The sequence below is a fragment of the Macaca thibetana genome, chromosome 11 (genome assembly GCF_024542745.1).
Source record: "Macaca thibetana thibetana isolate TM-01 chromosome 11, ASM2454274v1, whole genome shotgun sequence".
Classification (NCBI taxonomy): domain Eukaryota; kingdom Metazoa; phylum Chordata; class Mammalia; order Primates; family Cercopithecidae; genus Macaca; species Macaca thibetana.
In genome coordinates this window covers 47,524,179-47,543,685 of record NC_065588.1, presented here as the reverse complement: position 1 = coordinate 47,543,685, position 19,507 = coordinate 47,524,179, and the positions used below count along the sequence as shown (strand labels likewise).

Genomic DNA, 19,507 nt, shown 5'->3' with positions numbered 1-19,507 from the left:
CATTTGTTACACTGTTTTACCTTTTTTATGTCTAAAATACCTTATAACAAATTAAAGACTAGGCACGGTGGCTCACCCTGTAATCCCAGCACTTTGGGAGGCTGAGGCAGGTGGATCACCTGAGGCCGGGAGTTCTAGACCAGCCTGGCCAACATGGCGAAACCCCGTCTCTACTAAAAATGCAAAAAATTAGCTGAGCATGGTGATGCATGCCTGTAGTCCCAGTTACTCAAGAGACTGTGGCACAAGAATCGCTTGAACCTGGGAGGCGGAGGTTGCAGTGAGCAAAGATAGTGCCACTGCACTCCACCCTGGGTGACAGAGCGGACCTCCATCTCGGAAAAAAAAGAAAAAAATTTAAGAAAAAATGTATCTATCAACGTAATCTATTTCTTCATTCTTTTAAGTTATGCTGTTACTCCTTTTTACTGTAAGTTCATAAATTTTCTTTGCTTTCCTACATTTTTCTTGCCCTCCTCTTATTATGGAAGACAACCTACAAAGCAGCAGTGTTGCCATTCCTTCCTTCTACTTTTTTTTTTTTTTTTTTGAGACGGAGTCTCGCTGTGTCTCCCAGGCTGGAGTGCAGTGGCGTGATCTCGGCTCACTGCAAGCTCCACCTCCCGGGTTCACGCCATTCTCCCGCCTCAGCCTCCCAAGTAGCTGGGATTACAGGCGCCCGCCACCACGCCCGGCTAGTTTTTTGGATTTTTAGTAGAGACGGGGTTTCACCATGTTAGCCAGGATAGTCTCGATCTCCTGACCTCGTGATCCACCCGCCTCGGCCTCCCAAAGTGCTGGGATTACAGGCTTGAGCCACCGCGCCCGGCCCTACTTTTTTTTTTTTTTTTAAGGTTTTTGGGGAACAGGTGGTGGTTGCTTACATTAATAAGTTCTTTAGTGGTGATTTCTGAGATTGTGGTGCACCCATCTCCTGAGCCTGAGCAGTATACACTGTACCCAGTGTATAGTCTTTTATCCCTCACCTCTTCCCATCCTTTCCCCTCGAGTCCCCAAAGTCCATTGTATTATAGTTAAACATTTGTGACCTCATAGCTTAACTCTCACTTACGAGTGAAAACATACGACGTTTGGTTTTCCATTCCTGAGTTACTTCACTTAGAGTAATGGTCTCTAGTTCCATCCAGTTTGCTGCAAATGCCATTATTTCGTTCTTTTTATGGCTGAGTAATTTTCTATGGTGTATATATACTACATTTTCTTTCTTTCTTTCTTTCTTTTGAGATGGAGTCTCGCTCTGTTGCTCAGGCTGGAGTACAGCGGCGCAATCTTGGCACACTGCAACTGTCATCTCCTGGGTTCAAGAGATTCTCCTGCCTCAACCTCCAGAGTAACTGGAATTGCAGGTGCCTGACACCATGCCAGGCTACTTTTTGTATTTTTAGTAAAGACAGGGTTTCGCCATATTGGTCAGGCTGGCCTCAAACTCCTGACCTCAAGTGATCCGCCCACCTCGGCTTCCCAAAGTGCTGGGATTACAGATGTGAGCCACTGCACCTGGCCTATATACCACATTTTCTTTTCTTTTCTTTCTTTTTTTTTCCTTTTTTTTTTTTTTTTTTTTTTTTTTTTTTTGAGACAGAGTCTCACTCTGTCGCCCAGGCTGGAGTGCAGTGACACAATCTCGGCTAACTACAACCTTTGCCTGTCGGGTTCAAGTGATTCTCTTGTCTGAGCCTCTGGAGTAGCCTGGATTACAGGCACCCACCACCATGCCTGGCTAATTTTTGTATTTTTAGTGGAGATGGAGTTTCACCATATTGGCTAGGCTGGTCTTGAACTTCTGACCTTGTGATCTGCCCGCCTCGCCTCCCAAAGTGCTGGGATTACAGGTGTGGGCCTCCACGCCTGGCCACCACATTTTCTTTATCCACTTGTTGATGGGCATTTGGGCTGGTTCCATATTTTTGCAATTGCAAATTATGCTACTATAAACATGCATGTGCAAGTATCTTTTTCATATAATGACTTCTTTTCCTCTGGGTAGATACCCAGCAGTGGGATTGCTGGATCAAATGGTAGATATACTTTTAGTTTTTTAAGGAATCTCCACACTGTTTTTCGTAGTGATTGTACTGTTTACATTCCCACCGACAGTATAGAAGTGTTCCCTTTTCACCACATCCATGCCAGCATCTGTTGTTGTTTTTTTTAATTTTTTGATTATGGCTGTTCTTGCAGAAGTAAGGTGATATTGCATGGCGGTTTTGATTTTCATTTCCTTAATAGTGATGTTGAGCATTTTTCCATATGCTTGTTGACCATTTGTATGTCTTCTTTTGAGAATTGTCTATTCATGTCCTTAGCCACTTTTTCATGGGATTGTTTTTTTCTTGCTGATTTGTTTGAGTTCCTTGTGGATTCTGGATGTTAGTCCTTTGTCGGATGTATAGATTGTGAAGACTTTCTCCCACTCTGTGGGCTGTTTACTCTGCTGGTTATTTCTTCTGTTGTGCAGAAGCATTTTAGTTTAATTAAGTTTCATCTATTTATCTTTGTTTTTGTTGCGTTTGCTTTTGGGTTCTTGGTCATGAAATCTTTGCCTAAGCTAGTGTCTAGAAGGGTTTTTCCAATGTTATATTCTAGAATTTTTATGGTTTCAAGTCTTAGATGTAAGTCTTTGATCGACCTTGAGTTGATTTTTGTGTAAGGTGAGAGATGAGGATCCAGTTTTATTCTGCTACATGTGGCTTGCCAGTTATCCCAGCCTTCCCTCTACTTTGTCACCTTCTGTCTTCCCCACCCCCCTACCTTTTCCTATCCTGGTCTCCTTTATGCCTTGTTCATAGTAGTTTCCATTTGTTGCTGATAGTCGACTCTCACTACGCCTCAAGTGGAACCTAACAGAATAAACTTGGGACTTTGGGTACACAAATTGGTGTTCTTTTTCCTTTCACCAATGATTTAATTTTCTTCCTTCTTTTTTTTTTTTTTTTTTTTTTTTTTTTTTTGAGATGAAGTCTCACTCTGTTGCTGAGGCTGGAGTGCAGTGGCGCAGTCTCAGCTCACTGCAGCCTCTGCCTCCTGGGTTCAAGTGATTCTCCTGCTTCAGCCTCCCAAGTAGCTGGGATTACAGGCATGTGCCACCACACCTGGCTAATTTTTGTATTTTTAGTAGAGATGGAGTTTCACTATATTGGCCAGACTGGTCTCTAACTCCCAACCTCAGGTGATCTGCCTGCTTTGGCCTCCCAAAGTGCTGGGATTACAGGCGTGAGCCACTGTGCCCCGCCTAATGTTTTATATGCACAGCAAATCCTAGTTTATTCCCTCAGTCACTAAGCAGATTTTTACTCTTATCATTCAGCAAACGTTTGAGTGCCTACTGTGTACTTGGTTTTATACAGCTTGATTCTATAGCTTTGTCTTCACCATATGCTCCCATATGCAGATGCTGAATATAAATAAATCAAACAGGTTTCTGTCTTTCATTTGCTTACAATTTGATAGAGAAGATAAGACATGTATATAAATAAATGTGATACAGGTTGGAAATAAATATGCTAAAAGCACTTGAAGTGCTATAGGAATTCGGAACATAGAAATACTACTTCTACCTCCTAAGGTGGTATCTGAAAGAAGGGTAAGATTTGGCCATGCAAAGGTGGAGGAGAAATATATTCCAGGCAGAGGGATTGTAGGAACAATGGAATTGTTGGATTATGAGCTTGCTATATCTTCCTACAAGATAATGCTAAATTATTTTTCTAGTATACTTAGAGTTCAGGTGTTTCGGTTCTGCATCCTAGCCATTATTTTATTTGTTCACTGTTGTAATTTTTGTGTGGAATAGTATTTTATTGTGGTTTTAATTTGTATTTTCCTAATTTCTTATGAGGCCAGCACCTTTTCATATGTTTGTGGGCCACTGATGTTTTCTCCTAAGAAGTAAGTATTTGAGTTTTTTGGGGGTACGGGGTGGGGGAGGGAGGTTTGGCCTTTTTCATATTAATTTATAGGAATCTTAGATATATTTTATTAATTTTTTTTTTTTGAGATAGGATCTCACTCTGTCACCCAGACTGCAGTGTAGTGGCACAAGCTTGACTCACTGCAGCCTCAAACTACTGGGCTCAGGCAATCCTCCTACCTTAGCCTCCTGAGTAGCTGAGACAACAGCCGGGCATGCCACCATACCTGGCTTATTTTTTTTTTTTTTGTAGAGATGGAGTAATCTACAAAAGTGTTGAGATTATAGGTGTGAGCCATCATGGCCAGCCCCAAATATATTTTAGATACTCATCTTTTGTCAGTTTTGTGTGTAGTCAGTATATTCTGCCAGTTTATGGCTTGTCATTTCCCTCTCTTTATGTGTCTTTGGTTCTAAGGTTCTTTTTTTGGTGGGGAGGGGGCAGGGACAGGGTCTTGCTCTGTCGACCAGGCTGGAGTGCAATGGCAGTCACAGCTCACTGCAGCCTCAACCTCCTGGGCTCAAGTGATCCTCCTGCCTCTGCCTCTCAAGGAGCTGGGACCACAGGCATGCACCACCAAGCCTGGCTAATTTTTTGTATTTTTTGTGGAGAAGGGGGTCTCCCTATGTTGCTGAGGCTAGTCTCAAACTCCTGGACTCAGGCAGTTCTCCCACTCGAGCTACCTCAAAGTGTTGGGATTACAGGCATTAGCCCCCATGCCTGGCCTAAAGTTCTTAGTATAATTAATGAATCTTTTATGGTATATGATTTTTGAGTCTTGTCTAAGAAAAAAAATTTTTTTTTGAGACAGTCTCACTGCATCACCCAGCCTGGACTGCAATGGTGTGATCTTGGCTCACTGCAACCTTTACCTCCTGGGTTCAAGCAGTTCTGCCTCAGCCTCCCAAGTAGCTGAAATTACAGGTGTGCACCACCATACCCAGCTAATTTTTGTATTTGGTGTTTTTTTTGAGACGGAGTCTCACTCTGTCCACCAGGCTGGAGTGCAGTGGTGTGATCTCGGCTCACTGCAACCTCTGCCTCCCAGGTTCAAGCGATTCTCCTGCCTCAGCCTCCCAAGTAGCTAGGAAGACAGGCACCCGCCACCATGCCCAGCTAGTTTTTTGTATTTTTAGTAGAGACAGAGTTTCACCATGTTAGCCAGGCTGGTCTTGAACTCCTGACTTTAAGTGATCCGCCCACCTTGGCCTCCCAAAATGCTGGGATTATAGGCGTGAGCCACTGCACCTGGCCTAATTTATGTGATTTTAGTACAGATGGCATTTTGCCATGTTGGCCAGGCTGGTCTCAAACTCCTGACCTCAAGTGATCCTCCTGCCTCAGCCTCCCAAAGTGTTGGGATTGCAGGCATGAGCCACCTTGTCCAGTGTTGTCTAAGAAATTCTTGCTTATGCTGAGGCCATAAAGATATTCTCCTATATTGTTTTTTTAAAGTTTTCTATGTTTGCTTTTCACACTTTAGTCTTAAAGTTGATTTTGTACTGGGTGTTGCTAAGGCTCCAATTCCATTTTTTTCACATCCAGATATCTGATTTTTCCAGCATAATTTATTGAAAAGTCCATCTTTGCCACTGCTCAACTATACCAGCTGTCATAAATCAAATTTCTATATATGTGGGGTCAGTTTATGGGTTCTGTATTCTCTTCTATAGGTTAATTTGTCTATCTGTGTCAATACCATGCTGTCTTAATTACTAAAGTTTTTAAGTAATTGTTGGTATCTGGCAGGGCATAGCCCTCATCTCGTTCTTTTTCCGGAGTATTTGGCCTTTCTTGGTTCTGCTTATTGATAGAAATTTTAGAATGGCTGGGTGCAGTGGCTCACACCTGTAATCTCAGCATTTTGGAAGGCTAAAGTGGAAGGATTGCTTGAGCCCAGGAGTTTGAGACCAACCTGGGCAACATAAACAGACCCTATCTCTACAAAAAAATTAAAAAATTAGCCAGGTGTGGTGGTGCACACCTGTAGTCCCAGCTACTCAGGAGGCTGAGGTTGGGGGAGGATTGCTTGAGCCTCGGCAGTTGAAGCTGCAATGAGCCATGATTATGCCACTGCACTTGGCCTGGGCAATAATGAGACCCTGTTTCAAAAAAAATTTGTTTTTTAGAATCATCTTGTCAAGTTGAATCTATTGCGATATTTATTGGAATTGAACCTATAGATGAATTTGGGATAAATTGACATCATTGGCATATGTATTCAGCCTTTCAATCCTTGAACATAATGTAACTCTCTATTTAGGTCTTATCTGAATATTTCTTGTATTTGTCTGCTTTGTGTCTGTACTTTCGTTGCTGTGTCATATTCTCATTGTTTTTTACCTGGACTGTTGAATAGCTTTCAACTCCCCATCTTTGGTCTATTTTTTCTAAGAGACAGCCTAGCATAGTGACATCTGAAACCAAACTTAGGGGTTTGAATTCTGGCTTCACCAGGATTGGGCACATTACTTAACCTCTCCATGCTTCTCTTTAAAATAGAGGTAATAATAGTAGTACTTACCTTGTGAGATTGTTATGAAGATTAAATTAGTTTATATATGTAAAATAATTAGGGTAGTGTCAGGCAACTAGTAAGTGCTCAATAAATGCTAGCAATTATTACTGTCATGTAAATTCTAGTAGCTTACCTCCAGAGCCTGTCCTATAAATTTCTATCCTCTACTGAAGAGAATGTGAATTCAAGATATATTTTATAGATAAAAAAGTATAAGACTTGCTAATGAACATGAGGATAAGAGGAAAGGATCAATCTAGGATGCCTTCAAGAGTTCTGGTTTGAATATTTTGTTGGATGGTATTGACATTTGCTGAGAAGGGGGGATAGGCTGGGTATGTTTGGAATAAGATCAAGAGTTTTATATTGGACTTGGTCCATTTGATATCTCTGAGAGACAACAAAAAGGCAGTGTTAGGTAGGCATTAAATATGCAAATCAATATACAAGTCTAGACCTAGTAGACACATTTGGTAGTCATCAGAATAAAGAGATACTTGAATGTATGGGAGTTAATGAGATCTGAAAGTGTAGAAAGAGAAGAGCCAAAAATTAAGTGCAGATGTTTTGTAGAGCAGGAGGGTTGCCACAGGGGAGTTAAGAAGATGTTGCCAGTGAGGTGGGAAGAAAATTAGGTAAGAGTATTCAGGATCCAGAGAAGAGAGTGGTGAATGTAGGAGTTACAGCTGTGTTGAGTGCTCCTGAAAACAGAAGATGAGCCCAGAGAAGTGACCATTGAGTTTGGCTACATGGAAGTCACTGGTGACCATGACAGTTACTTTCCATGATATGTTGTAGTGAAAGCCGAACTGTGTTGGTTGAAAGAATGAATTGGAGGTGAGGAAATAAGAGATTCTTTATATAAAGACTTTTAGTTATGAAAGGTACAGAGAAGTAGAGCAGTAGTTGAAGGCGGATGTGGGAAGACTTTCTTTTTATAAGATGGGAAATACTCAAATGTGATGGTATGCTAATGGGAGTTATCTAGAGAGGAAGATTGATGGTACATGTATTGGGATAATCAGAGGAAAAAGGTTCTTGAGAATTGAGAGGGAGTGGGCTCCAAGTCTGTGGGTAAGGATTAGCCTTTCCCAGGAGGAGGAACTTAGCCCTCATTACATCAGGAGCAAAAGAGAAGATAGTTTCAAGGGCAGATAGGTTTGTAGGTTTGATAGGGAAAGAAGATGCTTAAAAATGTGTGAGAGATTTAATTAATTAAATTGTACTTGAAGAAGTAATTGCAGTAACATGCAGACTCGTAAAGAAGAATATTCAGGAGCTCTTCACAGGGATCATAGACAGCCAGGTACTCAATACAGATTTGATAATAAATGGTAGCAGCATTGTCTTGACTATTCATCTACAGTATAACCCAATCATGTTTGCTGAGTAGCCTAATTATAAAGACTTTTTTTTTTTTTTTGCGATAGAGTTTGCTCTGTCACCCAGGCTGGAGTGCCATGGCGTAATCTCGGCTCACTGCAACCTCCGCCTCGGGATTCAAGCAATTCTTCTGCTTCAGCCTCCTGAGTAGCTGGGATTACAGGTGTGTGCCACCATGCCTGGCTAATTTTTGTATTTTTAGTAGAGATGGGATTTCACTATGTCGGTCAGACTGGTCTCAAACTCCTGACCTCGTGAGCCACCACACCTGGCTTTTTTTTTTTTTTTTTTTTTTAATTGAGACAGAGTCTTGCTCTGTCACTCAGGCTGGAGTGCAGTGGTGCCATCTTGGCTCACTGCAACCTCCACCTCCCAGGTTCAAACGATTCTTGTACCTCAGCCTCTCGAGTAGGTGCGATGACAGGCGTGCGCCACCATGCCCAGCTTTTTGTGTGTGTGTGTGTGTGTGTGTGTGTGTGTTTTTAGTAGAGATGAGGTTTCGCTATGTTGTCCAGGCTTGTGCTCCTGGCCTCAAGTGATCTGCCCCCATCGGCCTCCCAAAGTGCTGGGATTATAGGTGTGAGCCACCCTGCCCAGCTAAAGACCTATATTTTTTATATGGGCATATTATTATTTTAGTCATTTAAAAAATAGTGTTTATTGAGTACCTAGGATGGCCAGGTCTTGGTGATAATAGGGTGACAAGACAAAGAAGATCCTTGCAAGAATAGAGCTTACATTCCTGTGAGAGAAGTACAGAGAAGAAACTATAAACAGACAGATAAGGAAATTTCAGAAAGAAGTGCCATAATGAAAATATATGGAATCTTCTTTAGGTAGAATGACCAGTGAATGTCTCTCTGCAGAGGTACACACTTCAACACAGACCTAAATAATAAAAAGAACCATACAGAAATCTGGAAATTCATTTAGACTTAGGGCAGAAAGACCAGCTATATTGCAGAATCTTTTAGTCCTTCACCCACCTCCCCCTGCTTTCTTTTTTTTTGGTCCCAGCTACTCAGGAGGCTGAGGTGAGAGGATTGCTTGGACCCAGAAGTTCAAGACTATCCTGGGCAAGATGGCGAGACCCCATCTCTACCAAAAAAATGTAAAAAATATTATTTTATTATTATTATTATTTGTATTTTTTTAGACAGAGTCTTGCTCTGTCGCCCAGGCTGGAGTGCAGTGGTGCCATCTCGGCTTGCTGCAACCTCCACCTCCTGGGTTCAAGCAATTCATCTGCCTCAGCTTCCCAAGTAGCTGGGATTACAGGTGCCTGCCACCACACCTGACTGATTTTTGTATTTTTAGTAGAGACAGGGTTTTGCCATGCTGGCCAGGCTGGTCTCAAACTCCTGACCTCAGATGATTCACCTACCCTGGCCTCCCAAAATGCTGCGATTACAGGTGTGAGCCACTACGCCCAACCAAAAACTTTAAAAATTAGATGGTTGCAGTAGTGTACCTCTGTGGTTCCAGCTATTCAGGAGGCTACAGCAGGAGAATCCCTTGAGCCTAGGGAGTTCAAGGTGGCAGTGAGCTATGATGGCACCACTACACTCCAGCCTGGGTGACAGTGTGAGACCCGGTCTCTAAAAAATGAAGGAAAGAAGGGAGGGTGTACAGGAGGGATGAAAGGAAGGAAGGGCCCAGGTGCAGTGGCTCACGCCTTTAATCCCAGCACTTTGGGAGGCTGAGGTGGAAGGATCACTTGAGCCCAGGATTTTGAGACTAGCCTGGGCAACATTTTGAGACCCCATCTCTACCAAAAAAAAAAAAAAAAGAAAGAAAGATAGAAAAGAAGGAAGGAAGAAAAAAGAACAAAAGACAGAGTCTCACTGTATTACCTAGGCTGGTGTTGAATTCCTGGGCTCAAGCGATCCTCTGCCTCAGCCTCCCAAAGTATTGGGATTATAAATGGGAGCTTCCATGCCTGGCCTTTGAGTCCTTTTCAGGTTCTTTTAGTGAAATCATAGTTAATTGATACTATCATTTCATTAGTATGAGTTGTGCAAATATCCATGCATAAGTGTTAGAGTGCAACACCTTTAGAAATATCTTTGGAGCACTCAGTGGGAGCTTTTGATTATATATTTTTTGCCCTCAGGAATGTTTTAAACAGTTGCTACTTAATATGAGGCATTGAGTGGTGATAAACAGGATAAAACTTGGATAAAATGAGTTTGTTTGCTTACTATTTCCCTACTGCCTGAAATAGTTCCAGGCATATCAGTGTTCATAATGTATTTATGAATGAATGAATAAATTCATTTGTAAATCCAGTATTTAATAGCTGTGTAACCTTGGGCACATTATTTAACATTTCTAATTACTGTAGCCTCAGTTCCTTCAGTTGGAAAATGGTGAGGAGGAGATAATTCCTCCTACCTCACAGCATTATTGTATGAATTAAATGCAAATTTATGTGCAAAAAATGAATCATAGCAGTTGAGTTGAGGTAGAAGAGAGCAGGTGGACCCCAAGGCCTGGGGGCAGGGGAAGGAACTGCAGTTTGTCTGCTGAATCTTTTAAAAAGGGAAAAGAGGCCAGGTGCAGTGTCTCCTGTCTGTAATCTCAGCACTTTAGGAGGCTGAGGCAGGAGGATCCTGAGAGGCCAGGAGAGTGAGGCCCTGTCTGTACAAAAAGTTAAAAGATGAGCCAGGCATGGTGGCGTGTGCCTATAGACCAGCTACTTGGGAGGCTGAGGCTGAGGTGGGAGGATTGATTGGGCCCAGGAATTTGAGTCTTGCAGTGAGCTGTGATCACGCCACTGCTCTCCAGCCTGGGCAACAGAGCAAGACGCAGTCTCACTATACGTATGTATAGAGAGATGGGAAGTATGGTGAGAGATGAGACTGAAAAGGTAAACTGGGCCCAGTTCTGAAGAGTTTTGGGAGCCATGTTGAGGAGTTAGCACTTTGTCATGATTCTCCATGTTGAGGCTGGTCTCGAACTCCTGACCTCAGGTAATCCGCCCGCCTCGGCCTCCCAAAGTGCTGGGATTACAGGCGTGAGCCACCACACCCGGCCTCTTTGTCATGATTACATTGGGAAACCGCTGAAACTTTATAAACAGAGAAGGAACATTTCTAGATTTACATTTTAAAAAAGTTACTCTGGCTACAGATTGGAGGATAATGATAAAAAGCTAGTTATCATGCCTGAGAAGGGTTGAAGCTTAGTAAACTGGGTGTCTTCTGCTCTGCATATCCTCAGAAACACAAATTTACTCTCTATCTATAAAAGACAAGGGGCAGGCCGGGCGCGGTGGCTCAAGCCTGTAATCCCAGCACTTTGGGAGGCCGAGGCGGGTGGATCACGAGGTCAGGAGATCGAGACTATCCTGGCTAACATGGTGAAACCCCGTCTCTACTAAAAATACAAAAAACTAGCCGGGCGTGGTGGCGGGCGCCTGTAGTCTCAGCTACTTGGGAGGCTGAGGCGGGAGAATGGCGTGAACCCGGGAGGCGGAGCTTGCAGTGAGCCGAGATCACGCCACTGCACTCCAGCCTGGGAGACACAGCGAGACTCCGTCTCAAAAAAAAAAAAAAGACAAGGGGCAAATAACATTTCTGCTTTGATTGCATCATCAGATCTAACTGGTTACATCTCTAGGGAATTTGCTGGCCATTTTAGAAGACAAGGCCTTCATCAGAAATGTGGTCTGGCCTGGCACAGTGGCTCACACCTGTAATCCCAGCACTTTGGGAGGCTGAGGCGGGTGGATCACCTGAGGTCGGGAGTTCGAGACCAGCCTGACCAACATGGAGAAACCCTGTCTCTAGTGAAAATAGAAAGTTAGCCAGGTGTGGTGGCGCACACCTGTAATCCCAGCTACTTGGGAGGCTGAGGCAGGAGAATCACTTCAACCCGGGAGGCGGAGGTTGTGGTGAGCTGAGATCACGCCATTGCACTCCAGCCTCTCACCATTGCACTCCAGCCTGCGCAACAAGAGCGAGACTTGGTCTCACAAAAAAAAAAAAAAAGAAAAAAGAAATATGGTCTGAGGGAGGAGAAATGTTCCTAAGTCCTATCACTTTGAGCATAAAAGAGAAGAGATGGTTAGGGCCTATTTACCATTTCATAGGACTAAGTATTCTGGTACTTTCAGGATTTTCCTAAGAGTCATCGGCAATTAAAGCCTTAAAACACAGAAAAGTACACCAGGCACAGTGGCTCACGCCTGTAATCCTAACACTTTGGGAGGCTGAGACAGTTGGATCACTTAAGGCCTGGAGTTTCAGAGCAGTTTGGCCAACGTGGTGAAACCCCATCTCTACTAAGAATACAAAAATTAGCCAGGCATGGTTTACATGGGATTACAGGAGCGCGCCTGTAATCCCAGCTACTCAGCAGGCTGAGGTGGGAGAGTCACTTTAACTCGGGAGGCGTAGGTTGTAGTAAGCCGAGATAGCGCCACTGCACTACAGCCTGGGCAACAGAGTGCTACTGTGTCTCAAACACACACACACACACACACACACACACACACACAACCCAAAAAAACACACACAAGAAAAATAGAAAAAAAATAAATAAATAAAAACACAGAAAAGTGTCTGTGCTTGCCTTTCAGTACAGGGAGGAGTGAGGGACTAGAGAGATTGTCCTACTTTGAAGCCAGGCATGGTAGGGGGTACAGGATGAGCAAGACGTAAGAACTCCCAAGTATAGAGAGGTAATAATGATGCTTGGCAGTGAAGATGGAAGCCTAACTGCAAGGGGGAGGAAAAGCATGAGCTGGTAGACATTTTGGATCGGAAAAGAAGCTTTGAGGCTCAGCACTATAAAGGGCTAAGTGTGGATTCCCTTAGTCACAAGAAAACAAAACAAAAAAAATAACTGTTGGTGTTTTCCCAGTTATGCCATACTATGATGATAGACATTTGATCTTTGAATACTTAAATGAGAGTTCTATTTTCTATATCAAAATAGTCAGATTCCCTTGAATATTTAACCTATGAATATTGTTGTGAGTTGCCATTTTTTGCCTAACTGGAAAGAGTCAGTGATGTCAGAAATTTAATAAAAGAGCCTAGTACTAATGATGCCACAGGTGATGTTTTCAATTAGCAGTGTTTTAATGAGATTTGTAGGCTGGTAAGAGCTAATCCTATAATGTATGGAAAAAAACTAAGAAGGTAGGCCTATATCTGGTAAATCTCCTGAGGTAGGGCTTTGCTGATTCAGATTTCTTTGATTAAATGTTTAATATCTTACAAACTGCCTGGAAGTAAATTTGTATCTGACATAGATACTTTTCTTTTCAGCTTCCAAAATAAATAAGGTTAGCAGAAATTAGATGTGTTTAGTGACTTTATAAGCTAAAGGAAAATAAAAGCACATTTCTGGTAGGTATAAAAATAATTGGTAGTTGGCAAATAATTCAGCCGAGTAGAAATGTGAGAGACTGAAAGACTTGAGGAGAAAAAAGGGAAATCAGCTTCATTTTTTGGTAAACTTCGAGATGTACATCTCAAACTTTGAGATACATCTGGTATCTTGCAAGTGATCTAAACTGATCTCTCAATCGTGCTGAAGAAATAGAAATATTTGTACTCCGGAAGCACTTCTTAAAGTGCTTAAAGAACATTAAGCCCTGTTTTGACCTCTGGGAAACAGTTCCAGAACCAGTATTCCCAGAGAAAGACTATCAAATGACAGCTCTCTCAGGGACAGCATAAAATCCAGATATGGTGTAGTTTTTTTTGTTGCTGTTTGCTTTTGAGACAGAGTCTCCTCTGTCATCCAGGCTGAAGTGCAGTGGCATAGTCACGGCTCACTGCAGCCTCCTCTCCCGGGTTCAAGCAATTCTCCTGCCTCAGGCTCTCAACTAGCTGGGACTACAGGCTACAGGCGTGTGCCCCATGCCTGGCTAATTATCTTTTATACTTTTAGTAGAGATGGGGTTTCACCATGTTAGCTAGGCTAGTTTTGAACTCCTGATCTCAAGTGATCGACTTGCCTTGGCCTCCCAAAGTGCTGGGATTATAGACATGAACAACTGCACCTAGCCTATCGTGTAGTTTTTATCTACTGCTCACTTGTGTTTCCATGTTCCTGCTTTGAAACTGGAGGGGAAGAGAGGTAAGCTACTCAGGGCAGTTGCATAAAACATCTGCTATAAGCATACTAGGCCCTTTCAAGTTACATCATTTTTACTATATGTTTTAAAATAATTCCTTTATGCTTCCTTTATTATCACTAATACTGTAAAGACAGTGAACTGGAGAGAAAGAAAACATGAGGGGTTTGCTGAATAATTTAGTATGGTATTGCTGTGAAGAGATAGAAATTTAGATGACAATGATGTTATGTTCTGTCAGGGAACCTTCTTTTTCTTTTTCTTGTTTTTTTTTAGAGTCTTGCACTGTTGTCCAGGCTGGAGTGCAGTGGCGTGATCTCAGCTCACTGCAGCTTCTACCTCCCAGGTTCAAGAGATTCTCCTGCCTCAGCCTCCTGAGTAGCTGGGATTATAGGCACCTACCACCACACCAGGCTAATTTTTTTTTGTTGTTTTTAGTAGAGATGGGGTTTCACTATGTTGGCCAGGCTGATCTTGAACTCCTGACCTCATGATCTGCCCACCTTGGCCTCCGAAAGTGCTAGGATTATAGGCGTGAGCCACCGCGCCCGGCCAGGGAACCTTCTTTAACTTGTTTATTGCTATATTCCTGCCACCTAAAACAGGGCCTAGAACATAGCAAGTGCTCAAAGACTATTTGATGAATTCAAAAAAGAAGAAAAGGTTTTGAAGGGATTTACTGAGACCATGTCAGACTGAGTGTTTTCACCCCAGTAGTGGTGATGGGTATGTGTAGACCTGAACAAATACCCTCACCCTTTGTGGTAATGTTTCAAGATGGCTCACTGAGGACCTCTGCAAAGTCAAGTCTTGCTATAAAAAGATGGTCATTCTAGATGACATAGAGATCAAACCCATGCATTCTCTTAGTTTATTAATACATAGCACTGAGTAATTAAGCTCACCAATCCCTCCTCCCCATTTGGATTTAGTTGACATGGGATATGGCCTGAAAGGGATTTTTTTAAAGCTCCCCAGGTGATTCTAATGTGCAGCTGCTAAGATTGAGAGCCACTGCTATTTATATGCCTTTCATACAGACCTGACTTGAATTTAGTAATATAATATACAAATACAGCAGAAGATGACTTGAAAACTATTTTATTTCTAAATACTTTCTGACTTAAAAAGCAGGATCTGATTGTAGTTTTTTTGTGTGTGTGATGGTCTTGCTGTGTCGCCCAGGCATGATCTCGGCTCACTGCAACCTCTGCCTCCCAGGTTCAAGCAATTCTCCTGCTTCAGCCTCCCGAGTAGCTGGGACTACAGGCGCCCACCACAACCCCTGGCTAATTTTTGTGTTTTTAGTAGAGACAACGTTTCAACATGTTGGTCAGGCTGGTCTCAAACTCCTGGCCTCAAGTGATCCTCCCTCCTCGGCCTCCCAAAGCACCAGGATTACAGGTGTGAGCCACTGCGCCTGGCCCTGAATTGTATGTTTTTGTTGTTGTTGTTTTTTGTTTTTGAGATAGAATCTCACTGTGTTGCCCAGGCTGGAATGCCGTGGCATAGTCACGGCTCACTGCAGCCTCAACCTCCAGGACTCAAGTGATCCTCCCACCTCAGCCTCCTGAGTAGCTGGGACTACGGGTGCACACCATTACACCTGGCTAATTTTTAAAATTTTTTTCTAGAGACAAGGTCCCACTATGTTGTCTAGGCTGGTTTTGTTTTTTGTTTTTTGTTTTTTTTTTGGAGATGGAGTCTCGCTCTGTCACCCAGGCTGGAGTTCAGTGGCGCAGTCTCAGCTCACTGCAAGCTCCACCTCCCGGGTTCACGCCATTCTCCCACCTCAGCCTCCCGAGTAGCTGGGACTACAGGTGCCCGCCACCACACCCGGCTAATTTTTTTATTTTTAGTAGAGACAGGGTTTCACCGTGTTAGCCAGGATGGTCTCGATCTCCTGACCTCGTGATCCACCCGCCTCGGCCTCCCAAAGTGCTGGGATTACAGGCGTGAGCCACCACGCCCAGCCTAGGCTGGTTTTGAACCCCAGGGCTCAAGTGATCCTCCTGCCTTGGCCTCCCAAGTGCTGGGATTATAGGCATGAGGCACAGTGCTCAACCTGTATTTGTTTGATTATCTATCTAAGTAGATATTATTCCTGTTCTTAAGTAGCTGAATTACAGTATGATCTTTTAGACTTGTCTTTTATTATGTTTGTTTTAAAAATACTGTTAAAGGAACTGTAAATAAACTTGATTTAATTTGGTACAAAGTTCTAAGGGGCACAAAAGACTACAGCAGTGTTTTTTCCAAACTTCAGGCTGTAGTAAAAATTTTAAATGAAGTCAAATAGAGACTACCAAGGCCAGGCGGGGTGGCTCATGCCTGTAATTCCAGGACTTTGGGAGGCTGAGGCTGGCAGATCGCTTGAGCTCACAAGTTTAAGACCAGTGTGGGCAACATGGTGAGACCCCATTTCTACTAAAAATACAAAAAAATAGGTGGGCATGGTGGCATGCCTGTAGTAGTCCCAGCTACTCAGGAGGCTGAGGTGGGAGAATGGCTTCAGCCGGGGAGGTGAAGGTTGCAGTGAGCCGAGACGGCACCACCGGACTCCAGCCTGGGCAATAGAGCCAGACCTTGTCTCAAAAAAGAAAAAAAATACCAAAATTAGTAAGTATTGTTTCATGAAACTTTTCAGTTCTGTAGACGCACAAATATATGTATATGTGTACTGGGTCTGAATATGAAATAGCTTACCTAATACGAATGGTATTTCAAGATGTTGAAAGCTACAAAACTAGAGTATATGACAAGAGGGAGGAAAGAAGATAGTCATCCCATCATTCCTTTAATGGGGCTACACTGTTACACACATTTATTTTCTCCTTTTTTCTCTGTTTCTTATACATTTTTTGTTTATTTTCTTATCCAGTTGCTTAATTTTTGGATCTGGCCATATTGTTCAAATTCTTTAACACTGTTTCTTTCTTTTTCTTTTTTATTTTTTGAGATAGGGTCTCACTCTGTCGCCTAGACTGGAGTGCAGTGGTGCAATCTCAGGCCACTGCAACCTCCACCTCCCCAGTTCAAGTGATTCTCGTGCCTCAGCCTCCCAAGTAACTGGGACTATAGGCACCTGCCACCACGCCTGGCTAACTTTTGTGTTTTTAATAGAGACAGAGTTTCACCATGTTGGCCAGCCTGTTCTCAAACTCCTAACCTCAAGTGATCTGCCCGCCTCAGCCTCCCAAAGTGCTGGGATTATAGGCGTGAGCCACCATGCCCAGCCAACACTGTTTCTTTACCCAAAGAGTGAAAACAAAGGCCAGGCATGATGACTCACGCCTGTAATCCCAGCACTTTGTGGGGCCAAAGCGGCAGATTGCTTGAGCCCAGGAATTTGAGACCAGTCTCAGTCTGGGCAACATTGCAAAGCCTCATCTCTACAAAAAATATAAAAATTAGCTGGGCATGGTGGCACACACCTGTAGTTCCAGCTCTTCGGGACGCTGAGGTGGGAGGATGGCTTGAGCCCAAGAGGCTGAGGCTATAGTGAGTAGTGATTGTGCCACTGTATCCCACCTGGGCAACAGAGGAAGACCGTCTTTAAAAAAAAAAAAAAAAAAAAAGCCGGGCGCAGTGGCTCAAGCCTGTAATCCCAGCACTTTGGGAGGCCGAGACGGGCGGATCACGAGGTCAGGAGATCGAGACCATCCTGGCTAACACGGTGAAACCCCGGCTCCACTAAAAAAATACAAAAAACTAGCCGGGGGTAGTGGCGGGCGCCTGTGGTCCCAGCTACTCGGGAGGTTGAGGCGGGAGAATGGCGTAAACCCGGGAGGCGGAGCTTGCAGTGAGCTGAGAGCCCGCCACTGCACTCCAGCCTGGGCAACAGGGCGAGACTCCATCTCAAAAAAAAAAAAAAAAAGAGAGAGAGAGAGAGTGAAAATAGGTATATTTTATTGGCAATGTAGTTAAAGGTTTTATAGCATTAAATTGTTTTAAAAGGTAATTTAAGTTCAGATGAGTTATATTGTAATCTGAGATAGTTTTATGCTTTATTTTTTCTTAAACGTCATACAGTGGCTTTTGGAATGCACTTTTTTTTTTTTTTAGTAGAACTGTTCTAAGTAAGGTTGACTTAATATTTTCCTTTGCACATTCACCATTACTATTAAGTTTTGTTTTAGAACAAAGAAATTTTTTAGAAGCTTTGTTATCTTTTTTTTTTTTTTTTTTTTGAGACGGAGTCTCGCGCTGTGTCACCCAGGCTGGAGTGCAGTGGCGCGATCTCGGCTCACTGCAAGCTCCGCCTCCCAGGTTCACGCCATTCTCCTGCCTCAGCCTCCGAGTAGCTGGGACTACAGGCGCCCGCCACCACGCCCGGCTAGTTTTTTGTATTTTTAGTAGAGACGGGGTTTCACCATGTTAGCCAGGATGGTCTTGATCTCCTGACCTCGTGATCCACCCGCCTCGGCCTCCCAAAGTGCTGGGATTACAGGCTTGAGCCACCGCGCCCGGCCGAAGCTTTGTTATTTTATCGCATAACAAACCACGCACAAAAACTTAGTGGCTCAAAACAACAATGACTTCTCATGAATCTATGGGTTGACCGTGCAGTTCTCCTTCATGTGGAATCAGTAGGCTGAGGCTGCAGTCATTCTGAGGCCTAGGCTGGGACATTCAAGATGGCTTACTTACATGTTTAATGCTGGGCTTTGCTGGGACACTGGGTTGGCTGGAGCTCGCTGTCTTTCCGTGTAGCCTCAGGACCTCCCCATCTCCACTGAGCCACTCCATGTGGTTGCTTCAGCAGAGTAGCCAGACTTCTTACTAGCAGTTCAGAGTTCCCAAAAGTGCAAAAGTAAAAGCTAGCAATCCTTCTTAAAGACTAGACCTACTCTGGCGCGGTGGCTTACGCCTGTAATCCCAGCACTTTGGGAGGCAGAGGCAGGTGGATCACGAGGTCAATACTTCAAGACCAGCCTGGCCAGCATGGTGAAACCCCATCTCTACTAAAAATACAAAAAATTAGCCAGGCATGGTGGTACACGCGTATAATCCCAGCTACTCGGGAGACTGAGGCAGGAGAATCACTTGAACCCAGGAGGTGGAGTTTGCAGTGAGCCAAGATGGCACCACTGCACTCCAGCCTGGGTGATAGAGCAAGACTCTGTCTAAAAAAAAAAAAAAAAGAAAGACTAATTCCTAAACCAGAACTTGCACACTGTTATTTCTCCCACATTATTGTTAAAGCAAGTTACCAGCCCATATCCAGTGTGGAAGGCGTGCTGCGAAAGGGTGTGAATACAAAGAGCTGTGGGTCATCTGAGACCATCTTTGGAGATTAGCTACCAAAGTCACATTTAGCAGCCTAGTGATGAAATCTCGGGCGGTTTTTATGATATTTAAAACTTAAGACTACTTTTGGATTATTTAGATTTTATTTATATTCATTTTGCCCCCAACCAGTTGTTCCTCTATTTTAACATTTGTTCTATTACAGTTAGATAGGAACTATCTAGCAAGTGTTTAGCTGAAAGTTAGGCATAAATGAAAAAGAACTTGTTGTAAATTGGTTAGGGAGAAGTGAGTACAAAATAGAGAATAGATGATGTCATAAACTTTGTGTTT

At 43.3% G+C, this 19,507-nt stretch overlaps 2 protein-coding genes across 6 annotated transcripts in view; one reads left to right on the top strand and one right to left on the bottom strand.

The window, feature by feature from the left end:
* Positions 1 to 19,507, bottom strand: part of DAZAP2 (DAZ associated protein 2) — a 426,196-nt gene that overhangs the window by 93,955 nt on the left and 312,734 nt on the right. The window lies entirely within an intron of this gene.
* The window catches only part of TFCP2 (transcription factor CP2), an 82,057-nt gene that overhangs the window by 22,824 nt on the left and 39,726 nt on the right, over positions 1 to 19,507 (top strand). For 2 of the 5 annotated variants that reach the window (XM_050748755.1, XM_050748754.1), the window contains exon 2: positions 3,865 to 3,909. The exons of the other annotated variants lie outside the window; for them this stretch is intronic. In XM_050748755.1, the coding sequence (XP_050604712.1) occupies positions 3,865 to 3,909 (45 nt within the window). The remainder of the gene's footprint in view (positions 1 to 3,864; positions 3,910 to 19,507) is intronic. 5 annotated transcript variants of the gene reach the window in all.